The sequence below is a fragment of the Cricetulus griseus genome, chromosome 6 (genome assembly GCF_003668045.3).
Source record: "Cricetulus griseus strain 17A/GY chromosome 6, alternate assembly CriGri-PICRH-1.0, whole genome shotgun sequence".
NCBI classification, from domain to species: Eukaryota; Metazoa; Chordata; class Mammalia; order Rodentia; family Cricetidae; genus Cricetulus; species Cricetulus griseus.
This window is the reverse complement of record NC_048599.1, coordinates 140,664,672-140,682,306: the sequence shown is the minus strand read 5'-3', so window position 1 is coordinate 140,682,306 and position 17,635 is coordinate 140,664,672. Positions and strand designations below refer to the sequence as shown.

At 48.5% G+C, this 17,635-nt stretch overlaps 1 protein-coding gene across 1 annotated transcript in view; it reads left to right on the top strand.

Moving 5' to 3' along the window:
* Cfap77 (cilia and flagella associated protein 77) overlaps positions 1-17,635 on the top strand; it is a 123,450-nt gene that overhangs the window by 59,281 nt on the left and 46,534 nt on the right. Inside the window, exons 2-3 of the mRNA XM_027423083.2 lie at positions 11,029-11,128; positions 12,087-12,312. Coding sequence (XP_027278884.1) covers positions 11,029-11,128; positions 12,087-12,312 — 326 coding nt within the window. The remainder of the gene's footprint in view (positions 1-11,028; positions 11,129-12,086; positions 12,313-17,635) is intronic.

Below are 17,635 nucleotides of genomic sequence, written 5' to 3'. Positions count from 1 at the left end.
TTATGTCTCCTCATCCTCTTTCTTTAGAACAATAGTATTTTGTTGTACTCTTGGTCCCTGGGCCAGCTAGTCTCAGGTTCTTGGTCACCCAAGCAATGTTGGATAGGGGTTCTCTCTTGTGGAGTGGGTCTTAAGTCAAATCAGATATTGGTTGGTTACTCCCAGAAGCCTTTTTGTTGCTGTTTGTTTGTTTTTTGAGACAGTTTCTCTGTGTAGCCCTGTGTCCTAGAATTTGCTCTGTAGACCAGGCTGTCCTTGAACTCAGAGATCTGCCTGTCTCTGCCCTCCTGAGTGCTGGGATTAAAGGCGTGCGCCACCACCACCCAGTGCAAATAAGACTTTTTATTCAGGACCCACCATGCCCTCTGCTAAGAACTTGATGGGCTAGGAAAGCACCTCCAGCTCCCGAGCCCGGTTCATGGGTGAGAACTCTGATGACTTGGAGGTTAACTTGGTCAAGGTCACAGGGAGACAGGCAGCCAGAGCTGCACCTCGGGTGGTTTGGCCTCAGCTCATTCTCAATCACTAAACTGTCGTGTCCCAAGAACTTGCCAGATGATTTCCTCTTGGATCTGGATGCTGTGACGGGGGACGGGCTGGCAGCCGTGAACTCCATCCTCACTATGCCAGGCACAGACTGCCAGGAAAATGAGTTTTCCTGCCTTGAGTATGCCCAGCTGTGGACAGCAGGAACGTGTCTGTTGGGGACTTGAATTCACCCGACCTGCTCATAACCCATAAGCACACACGTGTGTGTGTGTGTGTGTGTGTGTGTGTGTGTGTGTGTGTGTGTGCTCCCGCACGCGCACGCACACGAGCACGCACACACGCACGCACACGCACACGTGTTTGCTTTATTTCTGTTTTTTTCTGATAACAGCCTGTTGCCCAGAATTGCATTGCTGTTACTGTGTGTCTCTCTGGGTCTGTGTGGTGACCAGGTCATGGCCATATAGGCATGGCTAGGGAGCTACTGGTCTCAGACATTCCTATGAGCTGATATGAACAGGGGACCTGCTCATTGCCTCCTTATATCCATGTGTGCCTCTTTCTAGAGCTTCCTGTTCCTCCTGGGAGAGAAGTTTCTAAGAAGTCCATTTCCCAAGACAATGAAAGGCCTCATAGGAGCAACTGGGTCTCTTCATAATCTCAAGTGACATCTAGCCATTTTCATTACTTAAAGAAAAAGCTCTAAAAACTATGGTGATAGTTCCTTCCACTGTCTCCTGTTAGCATTTTCCCCCCAAATGCTGTGCCCCCCTCATCTACCTAAACCTGCTGCTGAGTTACTGGCCCCCAGAGGCTGTGGCTCTGGGCAGATGCATCTATACACTCTCCAGCCGCCGCCTTCTCTGAGTGTAATCAAGCATCGAGCTAAGTAGCAAATAAATCTCTCGATCTCATAAGCTGCACAGCGAGATCATGTAAATGCAAATGAAAGACCTGATTTCAAGCTGTCGAGGGGGAGGGGAGAGAGCACCAGGGCTCTGTCACTGTGACCGCCTCTTGGGGCGAGGGCCATACATCAGAAGCAGGATCTGAGCTGGGGGCCCACAGAGGGAAGCTGGCTGCACTGGGGAACAGCCAGGCAGCCAGGTAGACAGGCTGTGGGGTCCAGGTAGCCCAGGGCCAAGAGAACTAGTCAAAGGCTGGAATGGAGTAGTTGGGCTGGCCCTAGGGGTCTGCTGATCACGACCTGGGCTGGAGAGGCACTGTGGTGATCTTAGCAGCCTGTCGGTGTGGGAAGACAATTGCTGCTGACTGAGCCTGCCACTGGGCTCTGTCCGGGAATCTCTCTGCTGAGGCTTGATGGGTGAAGATATGGGGAGAGGCACTGACAACTCCAGGGACATGGAACCCACTCGGGCCACCTCTGTCCTTCCATCCTAGGCTGAAGTGTGGTGATGAAACCAGAGTCTTATCTGGACTACAATATAAATATAAATTTATTATATAAAATAATAATATGTATGAAGCAACCCTGCTTTATGTCGTTTTAAAAATGTTATCTTGAGAGAGTCTCCTGTAGATCAAATTGGACTTAAAGTCCTGCTCCTACCTTCCTCCACCCCCCTCGCTGCTGGGATCATGTAATGTAGACCGCTACGGCTGCTTCATGCAGTGCTGGGGATGGGGCCCAGGGCCTTGTGCATGTTAGGCAAGCACTCTTACAACTGAGCTGCCTTTTCTTTTCCTTTCTTCTCTTTTTTTTTATGATAAAAGTGACATCTATAACCACATGCCCTCACACAGCACACAGCATTTGTGCTTCTCTGTTCCTCTCTGTATTAAAAAAAAAAAAGAAAGAGCATTAAGAAAATAACAAAAACATCTCTGGATGGTGGTGATATATGTAAAATTTTGAGTCCCGCTGAGCCTTTTTTTTTGATTTGTTTGATGCTATTTTATACACCTTTGATCATCTGTGGATGTGTTCTTCCGGTGTGTGGCTTTTGGTATCATTATACAGCATTCAGACAATGCACACTCCTCAAAGCCCAGGCTGCCTGGGTCCTTTGATGCATCATGCGCCTCGCTTCCCAAGATTGTTTATCTGAGGCTCTCATTATGGAAATAAATAAATATCCCTATGCTAATAGCGATCACAATTTGCATTTATATTGTGCTTTTCATTGGGAGATCTTAAGTTGTTTTACAGTAATGAACTACCCCGAGCACAGGCACAGGGTATGTATGCAGAGTGGGACGGTACGAGGATATTTATTTAATAACTACTGGGCAATAACTGGGATTTCACCTCTCTCTGTTCTAACAGGATGCAGGACAGGGAGGGAGAGGCTTTACAGTTGCAGACCAAGCATCTGTTTTGTTTAGATGCTGGCTAGAGAGCTATCAGGTTATACTGTATGTGGTGACCAGGGAGCAGGAGCAGCTGATGCCTTGGGGGAATAGACATCTAAGGTGGGCCTGGAACTCAGGCATCTAGCTCCCTGGCACAAAATCTGCCATTTTGGAAAATGAACACATTTCCCCATCTGTCTGGAGCAAGTTCAGTTTGGACAGTCCAAGTGCCAATGCTGGCCAATTGTACCTGTTTTCACTGAAGATACAGAAGGGTATGAGGTGGAAGGCAGTCTGGCCTGCAAGGCAGCCTTTTTTTGGGTCCCAGGAAACTTCAGAGCAAGACAGTTGCCCTTGGGAAACATTGTCACCTGTACCCGTGGTTCTCACAGGGCCACCAGCCTTAGGCAGTTCCAGGGCTGCCGAGCCACCCTTTCTGGGGGTGGTTTTTCAGAGCTCCAATCCTTGTGTTGAGGAGTAGGAGGAAGTGGCAGTTATAGAAGGAACTGGGAGAATCCCGGGACCCCCTGGGACGAGGAAAGAGATGGTTTTAATTAGAGCAGAGAGGATGGGACTAAGGCAGAGAGAGATGACATGTTAATAAGGTTTAATGAAGCTGTCTGCTGATGGGGACAGCTGTCACCCAGAGCTGTGTTCCAGCCAAGCCACTCAGTGACAGAGGAAAACTCTGGGAGAGAGTGCTTTCAAGGCAGCTGGGGAGGGTGGGGTGGCCAACCTGGAGCTGGGACCCTCCTCTCTGCAGTTGAACACCCCTGGTATGAGGGATTCAGGCTAGGGAGCCATCTTAAATGGCTTCTAATAATTAACAGTTTCCTGACTTGCAAAACCAAGGCCTGCCTCTTGTAGACCTCGAGGACTTGGGTGAGCTGTCTTAAGAATCAGCTGTTAGAACGAGGAATGCAGGTTTTGAAGACTGATAAGACTTTATTAGTTTTTCTCCCTTCCTGACCCTCTGTCTTCCATCTGTCCAATGGGAATGATATAGACTTCCTTACAGGGGTGAGGGGCTGTGTGGGCCAGGACTGAGGGCTGACCTCCAAGGGAGGTGGTGGTTTTTTGCTTTTTGTTTTTTGTTTTTCTGAGACAGGGTTTCTCTGTGGCTTTGGAGGCTGTCCTGGAACTCACTCTGTAGACCAGGCCTGTCTCAAACTCACAGGGATCCACCTGCCTCTGCCTCCTGAGTGCTGGGACTAAAGGCGTGCGCCACCAATGCCTAGCCAAGGGAGGTGATTTTAATCCCAGTTCATCTGTTTGCTATTAGAATGGATCAGATATAGACTTATACTTTTTATCATTTATGTGTATGGGTATCTATGTGTGAGTGTGTGCTACATGTATGCAGTGCCCTAGGTGGCCAGAGAAGGCTGACAGATCCTCTATAGTTGGGGTTTCAGGAGGTTGGGAGCTGCCTGATGTGGGTGCTGGGAGCTGAACCCAGGTCTTCTGCAAGAGCCATTTCTCCAGCTCCTAGTACATACTTCTTAACAGTTCAGTTTGCCCATTTGTGGAATGGGAAGAGCAAGCCCACCTAAGGCATTCTCAGAGTTCAGGGAGAAGAATAAAAAGCTCACCATAGTATCACAAAAGGAAGTCACAGGGTGCCATGTATGCCTTGCACACAGGAGATGTTTTTTTCTTATCTTTGTTTCTCCTTCACTAAAGACAGCATGTCAGTTCTTTGTTTGGGGAGGGTATTCCCAACATCCACAAGGTCCAATAACCTGTCATGCTGCCTGCCTGCCCCAGGACCTTTTCACAGCCCAACCTTACTGCTGGCCCACAGATCCCTTTTGCAAGTTGGCATCTCTTCCTCTCTCTCTCTCTCTCTTGAAGATGTATTTATTTATTATATATACAGCACTGTGTCTACTCCTATCCCTGTAGGCCAGAAGAGGCCACTAGATCTCATTACAAATGAGTTGTGGGCCACCATGTGGTTGCTGGGAATTGAACTCAGGACCTCTGGAAGATCAGTCTGTGCTCTTAACCTTTGAGCCATCTCTCCAACCCTACAAGTAACCATCTCTTGTCCTTTCCTAATATGAGAGGCAGGCTGTTTGGGGACCCATGTGACCCATCAAAACTGAGATTTGTGACTGAGTGGCATCAGCTCCACAGTTGTCAGAGTGAGGTTGCCATGGAAGAGCAGGCGACCACCAGGCCTCAAGTCTCCTTGCAGCACAGTGGCAGCTGGTCTCAGACACCTGTCATCACCTGTTTGTCCTCATCTAGAATTCAAGGTCAGGAGCTCCCCTGAGCACACACATGTCACACAACCTAGGGAGGGACCCAGGGCTTCCTCTGTCAGGCTGCTTCTCTCCTCAGCCTCTGGAGAGCTGCAGAGAGCTGCTTGGACCCTCTGCTTCTAGGAAGTCCCTGTGTGACCCTGTGCTCCCCTGCTTTCCTAGGATGCCTGCTGGATTCTCCATAAAATGCCAATTGAGACATGTGTCTCTCTTTTCCTGACCACTTTGCCAGACTCAGTAAGACTTAGCCATCCTGTGTCCAGCTGGTAATGGTTGGGAGGCAGAGGCAGCCAGATCTCTATGGGTTGGAGGCCAGCCTATTCCTGGAACATATTGAGTTCCAGGATAGCCAGGGCTACACAGAGAAACTCTACCTCAAAACATAGAAATACAGACATACACAGACACAGAAACACACACACAGAAAGAAAGAAAGAAAGAAAGAAAGAAAGAAAGAAAGAAAGAAAGAAAGAAAGAAAGAAAAAGGCTAACTACTACTGTCTTGTGATAGCTGCCCTGCCTGGGTGGGGGTGGGGTGGGGTTTCTGGCGCTATCCTGAGTGGAACTGTTAGTATCATTTACAGATGTTTTGGGTGTATACATATACTTCTCTAGTGTTGTGTTTGCTGTTTTTCCAGTTGCTGTAACCAAATACCCTGAGAAAAACCAACTTAGAAAGGCAGGGCTTATCCTGACTCCTGGCTTGAGGGCGAAGTCCATCATGGAGGGGAAGGCTTGGTGACAGGAGCATGAGGTGACTGATCACATGGCATCTGCAGTCAGAATTGGAGTCAGAAACCCAAATAGCTTACTCCTTTGTATTCAGAGTGGGACTGCAGCCCACAGGATGGTGCCACTCATGGCTAGAAGCATGCCTCCTCGGGAACCATAAATGCAGTCAGGTTGGCAGTGAGGGTGCGAGCCACTGTGGATGTCCACAACCTAATGGTTGCATTATAGGCTAGGCAGATGCTTGGCTCTCATAGCTAATACCAGTCTCCCTATGGCTGGGCCAGCACACAGTCCCACAGATCATGAGTGTTCTGATTGCTTCAGATCTTGACAGTGCCATTGAACTTTTATTTTGTGCTTTGCCAAGGTTGAATGGCTTGATATGTGGGCCTTGGCTACTCAGAAATCTTCTTAATTCAAGTCTTTTGCTCATTTTTCTATAGACATGTTTTCTTTCTTTCTTTCTTTCTTTTTTCTCAAGACAGATTTTCTCTGTGTAGCTTTGGAGCCTATCCTGGCACTAGCTCTGGAGACCAGGCTGGCCTCGAACTCACAGAGATCCACCTGCCTCTGCCTCCTGAGTGCTGGGATTAAAGGCTTGCGCCACCAACACCCATACAGTTCACTTCTTAAGAGGAAGGATATGTGGCTGCTTTCATCTCAGAACTCACAGTACAGGGCTTGGTGCAAAAGAGGAACAAAATAAAGGTCTGTGGAATAAACACAAGCAAGCTCCACCTCAAAGGTGATTTCTGATGGGCAGTGTCTTCCCTCTTTCCTAAATCCCAGACAACAGGTCTGCAGAGCATGGAGACTGAGGCACCTGTCCCTTGCTGAAGATGGCATTCAGCTCTTGAGTCTGTCCATTGTTCTTCTTCCAGCTGGAAGTCTGCCCACCTGCACCTACCCTGAGGGAGGCAGGGCCTTGCAGAGAAGCCATGTTTTAATTAACTTCCCAGCAGTCATTGGCGACACCAGTTTTCATAAACAAACGAGAGGCCAGAGCTTCATTTGTAGCCCAGAGTGAGCTATGTGGAAGGAATTTAAAACCAAGCCACACAGCAGAGTACCTGCCTAGAACCCAGAACCCACAGCTCTCTAGGGAGACTGGGGTCTGAGGTTTGAGAAGTTGAAGAAGACAGAGAAGAATAGCCAGCTGCCTGTGGGAAGAACAGAGACTCCCGGGGTTGGGGGTGGGGAGAAGAGGCTGCTTCTGGGGTGGGTGTGGGGGTCTCACAGTGGGATTTGTGTGCTTCTAGGAAGCACAGGAGAGTTTCAGGCTTCTCTATCCCATGGGGCTTCAAGTGAAGGGTTAGCTATTCGCTGGCCAGGGAGGCAGTCCCTCCCCAGACTTGGTGGACTGCTGTCTAGATCTGAGGCTTCCCAGCTTTAGGACATCTGGAAAGAACTGATATTTATGCCATCCAGTGTGTTGAGGCAGAATATTCCTTTACACTGTGTGAAGATGTGTCACTGTGATTGGTTTAATAAAGAGCTGAATGGCCAATAGCTAGGCAGGAGAGGTTAGGAGGAACTTCTGGGGACAGAGGTCTCAGGGAAGAAGAAAGGCAGGGTCACCAGCCTGATGAAGAGGAATCAGGACATGCAGGAGGAGAGGTGAAAGTCGAGAGCCACATGACAGCCCTTAGATGTATAGAAATGGGTGAACTTAAGTCATAAGAGCTAGTTAGAAACAAGCCTATGTTAAGGCTCAGCCTTAATTTTTTAAAAATTATCTGTTTGCTTTACGTACATTGGTGTTTTGCCTACATGAATTGAATGAATGTCTTTTTGAGGGTATTGGATCCCCTGGAACAAGAGTTATGGACAGTTGTGAGCTGCTATGTGGCTGCTGGGAATTGAACCTGGGTCCTCTGGAAGAGCAGTCAGTGTTCTTAACCACTGAGCCATCTCTCCAGCCCCCAAGGCTGAGCCTTCATAGTTAATAAAAAGTCTCTGTGTCATGATTTGCTGCGTAGTGAATTTGTTAACACCTGGTTTACCAAAGACCTTGTTCATTCATTCCCTCATTCGAGCCATGTTTTGCTAGCATCTACTGTATTGCTGGGTACTGGGGGAAACCAAATATAACCTTAAAATATGTGATCACATATTTCGAGTCATATTAAGATAACAATTAATTATTAAAAATCTGTATATATTGTTCTAAAAATGTTAAAGTGACTATTAAAACAAACAAACAAACAAACAAACAAACAGGGTTGGGAACATGGCTCAGTTGGTGAAGTGCTTGCCCTCCAAGCAAACAAAGACCTGAGTTTGATCCCCAGAATTCATGCAGAAAGTGAATGTGGTGGTACATGCTTGAGATCCCAGTGCAGGGGAGGCAGAGACAACAGGAGGCTCCCCAGGCTCAACCTAAAGAATGATACCTAGGGTTGTCCCCTGACCTCCGTGCATATGAACACACAAGCACACACATGCATGCATTCCCCCCACCCACACTCACAAACTGGACCACTGCCCCCATAGGACACAGCCTCCAGGAGGTGGGGTGGAGCACCACTGCCCCCATAGGACACAGCCTCCAGGAGGTGGGGTGGAACTACCCAAACATCAGGCAATTGCTGACTTAACTACTTTCCCTCACACTTTGCTCATGGCTTTGTCTGAGATGTAATTACCATACCACCCAGTTCACCTGGTTTCGGTGTGTAAGATGTAACAGCCCTTACATTAACCAGGGTCAAACAACAACGGACACCATCAGCTGCAGCAGGATTTTCTCTCCTCCCAGGGAACTGTTCCTTAGTTAGCCCCACCATCCCTCACTCACCATCCAACCCTGACCCAGAAGCCTCATACCTTCCTGCCTCTGTGGATAGCCTGTGGTTTGTGGCTCTCTGTCTGCCTTTGCAGAGTCATGCTGTCAAGTCCCAGTATGCTGTGGCAGATGCTATTATGGACTTTTTGGGAGGGCCATGACCTTGAAAGACAACTAGGAACCTGTCCAGACTGCCATCCGAAGAGGCTTTAACAGATTATTTTTAGCCAGAATGGTAGTACATACCTATAATCCCATTACTTGGGAGGCAGAGGCAGACAGATTTCTGTGAATTCAAAGCCAGCTGGTTCTACATAGCCATACCTGTCAGGGCCACACAGTGAGACCCTCTCTCAACAACAACAAAAACAACAAAAAAACAAAGCTATTATTATTATTTTTTTATTTATGTGAATGTATATGTCTGTGTTTGGGTATGTGCACATGATCGTAGTACTCATAGACGCCAGAAGGGGGCATCAGATCGCCTAGAGCTGGAATTACAAGCCTCCCAACATTGGTTGGGACCTCTAAGAGAGCAGTACATACTCTTAAGAACCCAGCTATCACTTTACCCCCAAGAGGCTTTTAATCTTGGGCACCTATTGCACACCTGCCATGTGTCACCAAGAAGAGGAGCCTCAGACACTGTGTGACCCCCATGCAAGAGGGTCTAGTATGTGTGTGTTCCTGGCAATGAAGAAGGGTACCTCCAAGCCCCAAGTGAGTGGGAAAGGATGTGACAATGACACTGCCTAGCATGCACCACACAAACTGGGCATGACAATTCAAGCCTGAATCCCAGCGCTTGGGAGGTGAAGGCAGGAGGATCAGAAATTCAAGATCATCCTCGGCTCAGTGAGCTTGAAGCCAGCTTATATTACATATGACTCCAGCTCAGAAAAATACAAACACTCAGATGAGTGGGGGGCACTTTGAGTTTGGGAATGAGGGTGTGGCAGCAGAGACAGATTAAGGGTAAAGGGTGGACCAAGAGTATAGGGGATGGAGCTGGGACATCTATTGACCCATCAGCTGATGGTGGGTCTTTTCTGCCTCAGCCGGGGGATACTGAGCTGCCAAAGTTGCCGAGGCAGCAAGGGCTGCCAGTGAGGTCCTGCCACAGCTGTGAGCAGTTCTGAAGCGCCCTCCCTGACTTCTCCTTCACACACCATGGAACATCTTGTAAACCGGGAGCTGCTGGATCCTCAGAATGACCCAACACGGGCAGATCCTGGGGGACATAACCCCAGCCACCAGGGGTACTCTCAGCCTGTGACCATGGACACACCAGCAAGAGTGTGTCCACAGACCACAGGATGACAGCACCAGAAAGCCACGTGGCTCTGACATTTACTCAACCCATGGACTGAAGACAAAAAACTGGGGTTCCCACCAGACTCCGCCCCTCCTACCCACGGCCACGTGGATGCAACCTCACTCTCCCCATCCGAAAAGTGGGGGACAATGAGCCTGAGCCCCTAGATTAGTGGTTCTCAACCTTTCTAACATTGTGACCCTTTAACACAAAGTTCCTCGTGTTGTGGTGACACCCCTTCCCCCGACCATAAAATTATTTGGGTTGCTACTTTATAATTGTAATTTTGCTAGTGTTATAAATCATATGTGTTTTCTGATGGTCTTAGGCGACCCCTTTGAAAGGGTTGTTTGACTCCCCAAAAGAGTTGTGGCCCACTGGTTGAGAACCACTGCCCTAAATGGTTGTGAGAAGTGAATGAGAGCAGGCATGGGAGGAACCACAGGAGATTATTAATGTGTGAAGAAGAAAGCATGGGAGATGCTCTGTGTGCCTAGCAGGGCAGGGCCGCCAGCCTCAGGGAACTTCTAGAGAGATGTGGAGATTGAGAAAGAAGCCAGTCCTAGGTGTAGGAAATGCATAGAATAGCCCATTGTCAAGACAGAACTGCCCATCTAGAGAAAAACCAGAAACACTGAGCCCCTGAAGACACCTGCTAGTCAAGCTGTCCCCACCCACACTGGAAGATTAGAGTCAAAAATTATTATTGTATTTCAAGACAGGGATTCTCTGTGTAACTTTCCTGGCTGTCCTGGAACTCACTCTTGTAGACCAAGCTGGCCTCGAACTCACAGAGATCTGCCTGCCTCTGCCTTCCAAGTTCTGGGTTTAAAGGTGTACAAAAACGACTGCCCAGCAAGTAAAAAATTATTAGTAGCCAAGTTTGTTTAACAGTCTACAGATGTGATGAAGTTCACATGTCTGAAAAGCTTTAAAATAAGCAGGGCGTGAAAAATAGAGATAAATCTATGCACATTCTCCCTTGAGAAAAGACAAATACAGGACAAGAGGGCTTAGCAGGTAAAGGTGCTTGCTGCCAAGTGCCCCCTGCTGCCATGGGAGATGGTGTCACCCCTGCTAAGTCTAAGATTCCTCCCCTTACCTCAGCCCTCTTCCCCCAACAGGCAGAGCTTGGCAAGCCCCGGGAGAGAAGCTGCAGCCTGCCTGGCATCAACTTCAATTATGGACTCTACATCCGGGGGATAGATGGAGGAGTCCCCGAAGGTGAGTGGGTGTCCTTGGGAGCACAGAGATTCGAGAGTGGATGAAGGACCCACATCTCCTTCCAACTCTTAGCCAGCTTGTATAAGGCTGCTTGGCTGGGACAGAGGGAAAATAAGAGGGAAAGAGCTGGTACCCCAGTGGTAAGACCACAGGTAAAAAGGAGAGCCACGAGGGGTCCAGGAGTGAGCAGTAGAAAACCATCAAGGATACCCCAAGTGTGACTGACCTCATCCTTTACCATGAAGCAAGCACAGTCTCAGAGCCAACTCCCTGAGGTCCCAGTAGAAGTCAAAGCCAACCGGTTTGGAATTTGTTCTGATGAAATACTCTGACAACAAAGTCAGGCGGTGGAGGCACAGGCAGGAGAATCTCTGAGTTCGAGACCAGCCTGGTCTACAGAGTGAGTTCCAGGACATCCAGGGCTACGCAGAGAAACCCTGTCTGCGGGGTGGGTAGAACTCCGACAACAAACAGTTTTGGGGAGAGGGGGGCTTATTTAGCTCACAGTCCCAGGTCACTGCAGGGGAGTCAGTGGCAGAAGCATAGGGCAGACGGACATTGCATTCTCAGTCAAGGGCAGAGAGGATAAATGTACACCTACCTGCTCACATGCTTGCCTGTGCTCAGATTGACTCTCCATTCTTACACAGTCCAGGACCCCTGCCTAAGAATGGTGCCGCCCACAGTGGACTGGGTCTCCTGCATCAACCAACTTGGTTGAGACAACCACTCACAGGCAAACCCCAACGCAGACAATCTCTTGTTGAAACTAAGTTGACAGTTAAAGCTGACCATCGTGTGCTCCCTTTGGGTTCTCTGGGAGACCTGTCCCTCCCTTCAGGTGACTTGCTAGCCAGGCCAGGCCAGGCCAGTGCTGTCCCCTGTGATGAGAACAATGGGAGCCCTGTACCCTCTCCTCCCACTGATACCCATCCCCCTGTTATCTCCTTGCCTGTAGCCATTGGACACTGGAATGTGTTTAAGCAGCAACCCACCTGCCCCCACGAGCTGACCCGGAATTATATTGCCATGAACCGTGGGGCTGTCAAAGCTGGCTTGGTGACTGCCAGGGAAAATATGCTCTATCGTGAACTTAATGACATCAGAATCAGCGACCAGGAAGACCGGAGACAGAAGGAGCCACCCTCTGTCCCTCCCAATGTGACTTTTGGGATCCGTTCACGGTAAGGTCAGGGAACCCAGCTCCTACCTACTCTGTGGCTAACGAGGGTGACAAGGCCAGCAGGGAACTGTGGGCCAGAAGCAGAGCACTGGAGTAGCTGAATCCAAGCTGTAGAGGGAAGCAGTTGTACGCTGGCTGAAGATTTCTCTTATTCAAGGTCACTGACCAGGTGTGGTAGCACATGCCTACTGTCACAGGACTTTGTAGGCACAGGCAGGGAGATAGGAATTCAGTCATTCTTGTCTATATTGCCTACAAGTTTGAAGCCAGCCTGAGCTACCTAAGACACTGCCTTAAATCCAGTGCCTGCTGCAAAAGCATGAGGACTTGAGTCTGGACTGTGACTAGCCAGGAACCTTGCCTCAGTTCCCATACCCGTACAGTGGGGTCATAGCAGTGACTGCCTGCTGCTTCCCTGCTAAGAGGTTTCAAGGCTTAACTTCATTGAAGACTTTTTATAGGAGCTGGACACAGTGAGCCCTCAGCACATATGAGCTATGTTGGTAGTTAAGATGCTGTAATTCAAAATATAACCCAAGAGCAAGGAGATTAGGGGCTTGAGAGACGGCTTAGCAATGGTTAAGAGCACTTGTTGCTTTTGAAAAAGACCCAGGTTCAGTTCCCAGCACCTACATGGGACTGACAACCATGTATAACTCCAATTCCAGGGAACCTGACACCTTTCTGGTCTCTGTGGGCACTGCATATAAGTGGTGCACATACATGCATGCAGGCAAACACTCACACACATAAAATAAAAATGAACCTTTGTGGTTAGACTATTCCATGGTAAACTATATTATTAGTGTTTGGCTTATGAAATAAAAAATCTCCTGTCACAAACCATCAGATAAACATAGAAAATCTAGCCTGTACCACGGAAGCATGGGCTACACTGAGAAGTGAGCTCTCTGGTCCTGTGATCACATAGACCACATGGGTCCCTGCCCATGTCAGTGCCATGGTCTCTACAGCAAAGAACAGCCAGTCTGGAGCCCAGATCAGTCACTTCACACCAAGCGAACCCACATTTCCCACGGCATCAGGCCTGCTGGCTGCTCACTGTTTTCAGGACCAGCCTCTCCCTAGTTCTGTGCACCCATGCCGGCCTCCTTCAGAGTGTCTCTCTCCATATTTTTTTTTTCCTGTACATCAGCTCTTAGGATTGCCGAGTGCGCTCAAAGATGAACTATAGTCCGTGATGGTAAGACTTCTTTATTCAGGTAAACACCAGAGCAAAACACAAGCCAGAGCGAGCTTACAGGAACCAAGCTAGCGCGGCCAGAGAGAAGGGGCCAGGGTCTCCACGTGCAGCCCTTAAGAACCTTCCTTTATGTCACCCCGACTTCCCTTCACCCCGCCCTTATGGGCGAATCCCAGGTCCACCTGGCACCTGTCCGGGTTGCCTTTGGGAGGGGCTAGGGTGTTTCCCTACAATCAGCCCATGTACATGATGGGTACCCATTTCACCCTGACTCCAAACAGGACTATGGGATCAAGCTTGGCTATTCAGGGACCCCGATTCCGCTGTCCCCAGCAATGAGCTATGCTACTCCACTCCTGTTTTGTTGGTTGGTTGGTTGGTGAGAATCCCAGACCTATCACTTTAACCAGAGGTAATGGGCACATTCCTGTCACTGTCAGCCACCATCCCTCCAGTTGTTTATCTTTCCAAAGTGAAACCCCCCCCCCCCCCGCCAGCCCACTAGCTTCCTCACAGGGAAGCCTCTGCTTAGGCCTCAGATGCAGTCTGATGATATTCCTAGGCTTTGGGTTGGTGGAAGAGGGGGTCTGTGTGTACCTTACAAAAGGAGGCTAGCTCAGGATAACCTGGCTCTGGGCCTGCGACATTCCACCACTCTGCAATCTCTAAGGTCAGTCAGTCAGACTTGTAGAATATCTAATACCCGAGCAGCTTTCCCAGTTCACACCATCTTGCCAGGAAAAATGCTCAAATTCTTCAGAGTCCAGTCTGGCTCTTTTCATTTTGGCCCAACACCTCCCACTACAAGTGCATTTCTGTGCACACCACCCTTAAAACCTGGGGTATGGTGGTGGCAAGACATGTGGGAAAGCTGGACTGATCACCTGGGTTCTGGATAACAGCAGTTCAGCTTCACAAATGTGCCCTCCTCGCCTTGTCCCTGCAGACTGAAGAGTCACCATGATAGCCCATTGAAGAGGGCTGGAATTCTGGAATCAAGTTAGGTTTATTAACAGGTGCAGACAATGCAGTACACTCTCAATACAGAAGGAGGCTGCAACGCTGCCTCTCCTCTCATCCCCAGTGGCAACCAGGAAGGTCACCAAGCCATCACTTCAGCAAGCCCCCCACAGTCCAAGAGAGTGACCTTTGCCTTGCTCAGGCCTTTTAGGTCTTTTATTAGGGTATTCGGGTCACATATCTTCTTCTCTAACTCCACCTCTTGGGCCAAGTGGTCCCTCATAATTGGTCAGCCGAGCTGTGACAGAATTCCTGCAGCAGCCCATCCTAGAGTCCTTGAGACAGTTTGGTATCAGGGAAGAGTCTGGGTCAAGAGTTAGCTTCAGGTTCTGTCTTTGTTCCCAATTCCCCAAAGGAGGAAGCACTAGGCAGAGAGCCTGCCAGCTTGGTTCAGCTCAGTTCAGTGAACCATCTCCTGTGTGACCTTGGTAGCTCTCTTTACTTCTCTGAACTTCTTCCTACTTTCTTCTGTTTCATATATGGGCTTCTAGAATGTGATTGCTGTGCCTTGAGTTTTGACAGTCTTTTTCACTTGGGAATTCTGTTTCCTCCTCCTGTGTAATAGGGGAGCCACACCAGTAACCGCATTCTCTCTCCCCATTTTTTCTGTAAACCTTCATTAGATATTCACTGGAGACTAGTAGGGGTCCTATCTATCCACAGGAAGCCAGGAGGGGTTAACTGACCTCCCCAAATTTATGCAAGTCAGAGCCTGGCCCAGATTCTTTTTGTTGTTGGTTTTTTGAGACAGGGTTTCTCTGTGTAACAACCCTGGCTGTCCTGGAACTTGCTTTGTTGACTAAACTGGCCTTGAACTCACAGAGATACTCCTGGCTCTGCCTCCCAAGTACTGGAATTAAAGTCGTGTGCCACCACCGCCTAGTTGGCTCAGATTCTTAAGTAAACTTCTTCTATTTTGAAACATTTAATATTAGAACATATATTAGCAATCACTTGACTGGGAGATCTTATTGAAAACAAGAGAAGTAGAGAGTTCAGAGAGGTGAGGAGAACGCCCCAAGGTCACACAGCATTGCTGCTAATGGAGCCAGGCCTACAGTCAGGTGTCAGGCTCCTTATCTGAGGCTCCTCCCTATGGCCCCCCTCTTTCTAATGTAGGTTTGGCTCAGACATCCAGAACCTCTGGTCCCTGGGGGACTTCAGTTTTCCATCCTTCAAGTCAGTTGGGCTCAAAAAGGCCATGCATTATCATCAGCTCCCAATATAAAAATCTTAAATTGCTATAAAACAGAGTGGCCACAATTTCAGGGCAAGGACGTGATGAAGTGCCGGCTGCTTCTCCTGTGATGGTAAATGAGCTTTGCATATGCAAATTGAATGGATTTTAAAATGGTATTTAATGACAATTTCGTAGTCGACATTAACATTAATTGCACAGAAATGAAAATGTGGCATTAGGTTGCTGTTAGCCGTGAGTATTGGGCCATAAAGCTCCATCTTTATCAGTGAGGCCTTTCCCATGTGACAGGGCCACTCCACAAATTGCAGGCAGAGGGCTTTTATGGATCAGAAATATCCCCTAGCCAGCCTGATCAGCATCAATTTCGCTTTATTTCTTTGTAAATGGAGGTTAAATGGCCTCGGGAAGGGCTTGGAGCTGCCCAGACTGTGTGGTGAGCACCTCACCCTTCTGACTTACATGCTTGGGAACAGTTAAAAACCCATCGCCCCGCCCTGTAATGGGGCTATTACTTTAAAGTTATGGGTTCAAGGCCCATTCCCTGGTGATCACCTTTAACAAACCTCTGCTGTATTTATTTCTTTACTTTAAAAGCATGTTGAAAACCAAATCAGATTATACTTGACGGCACAAGAATTGTTGGAGTGATTTGGCCCAATAAATAAATAATGAAGTAAATGAGCAGCACCTACATTCCTCTAAGATGTGTTAAAATAAAGTCTTGGACAGAGCAGACCCATGCAAGCCACATGGGAAATAGGGCGCTAAGCCAAGGCAACCACAAGGGATCCTGGAGAGTGCAAAGGCGGAACACGACCTCACCTTCTATGTTTCTCACAGGTGTGTCCCCCTTTGCTAGACACCCCCAAGAAAACCCAGCTTTGGAATCCCTCAGTTACTTTTTTTGGTAGTGAGATTCCTTCATCTAAGGAGGAGAGGTTCGTTGCAATCACCAGTCTTGGAGCACCCTCCCCCCCCCAAAAAAAAGCAGAGCTCTGAGCAGACATCTGGAAGACAGGGCCACATGACCCATGGGCATGAGTGCAGAAGGGTCAGGGGACAAGGCAGAGAGGTTCCCTTGTCTCATGTAACAAGTTTTAAAAAGGAGGGAGGGCTAGAGAGATGGCTCAGGAATTGCCAGGAAAGAGGGAAGACCTGAATCTGGACCCCAGAACCCATGTAAACCAGTCAAACATCTGTACCTGCAGCACTCCGCAGAGATGGGTGGGCACCGAGGTGCTCCAGGTGTGCTAGCCTGATACATACCAGCAGTGGCAAACAAGATAATCTGTCTCAAACAAGGTGGAAGGCAAGGACCAACACCTGAAGGTGTCTTCTGACTTCCACATTGTGCCATGGCATTTTCAATGTGCACCCATGTCACATACATCACACACACACATACACCACACACACACACACCACACGCACACACACACACACACACACACACACACACACACACACACACACATCATATACCATATACCCACATTGTACACATCACATACCCACATCATACCCACACATCACAAACATACGCCACACAGCACACACACACAACACATACATCACACACACACACACACATCATATACCATATACCCACATTGTACACATCACATACCCACATCATACCCACACATCACAAACATACGCCACACAGCACACACACACAACACATACATCACACACACACACACACACACACACACACACACACACACACACACCACACCACACACACACACACACACCACACCACACCACACAGTTTTTAAAGCTTGAACAGGTTTCTTCATTAAAAGCAAAGAAGGCAGGACTGTACATAAAGACTGGATTTCCTGCCCTTCTAGACAAACAGAAGCCTGGACAGTTGTGTCTCACCCATGCCCTCCT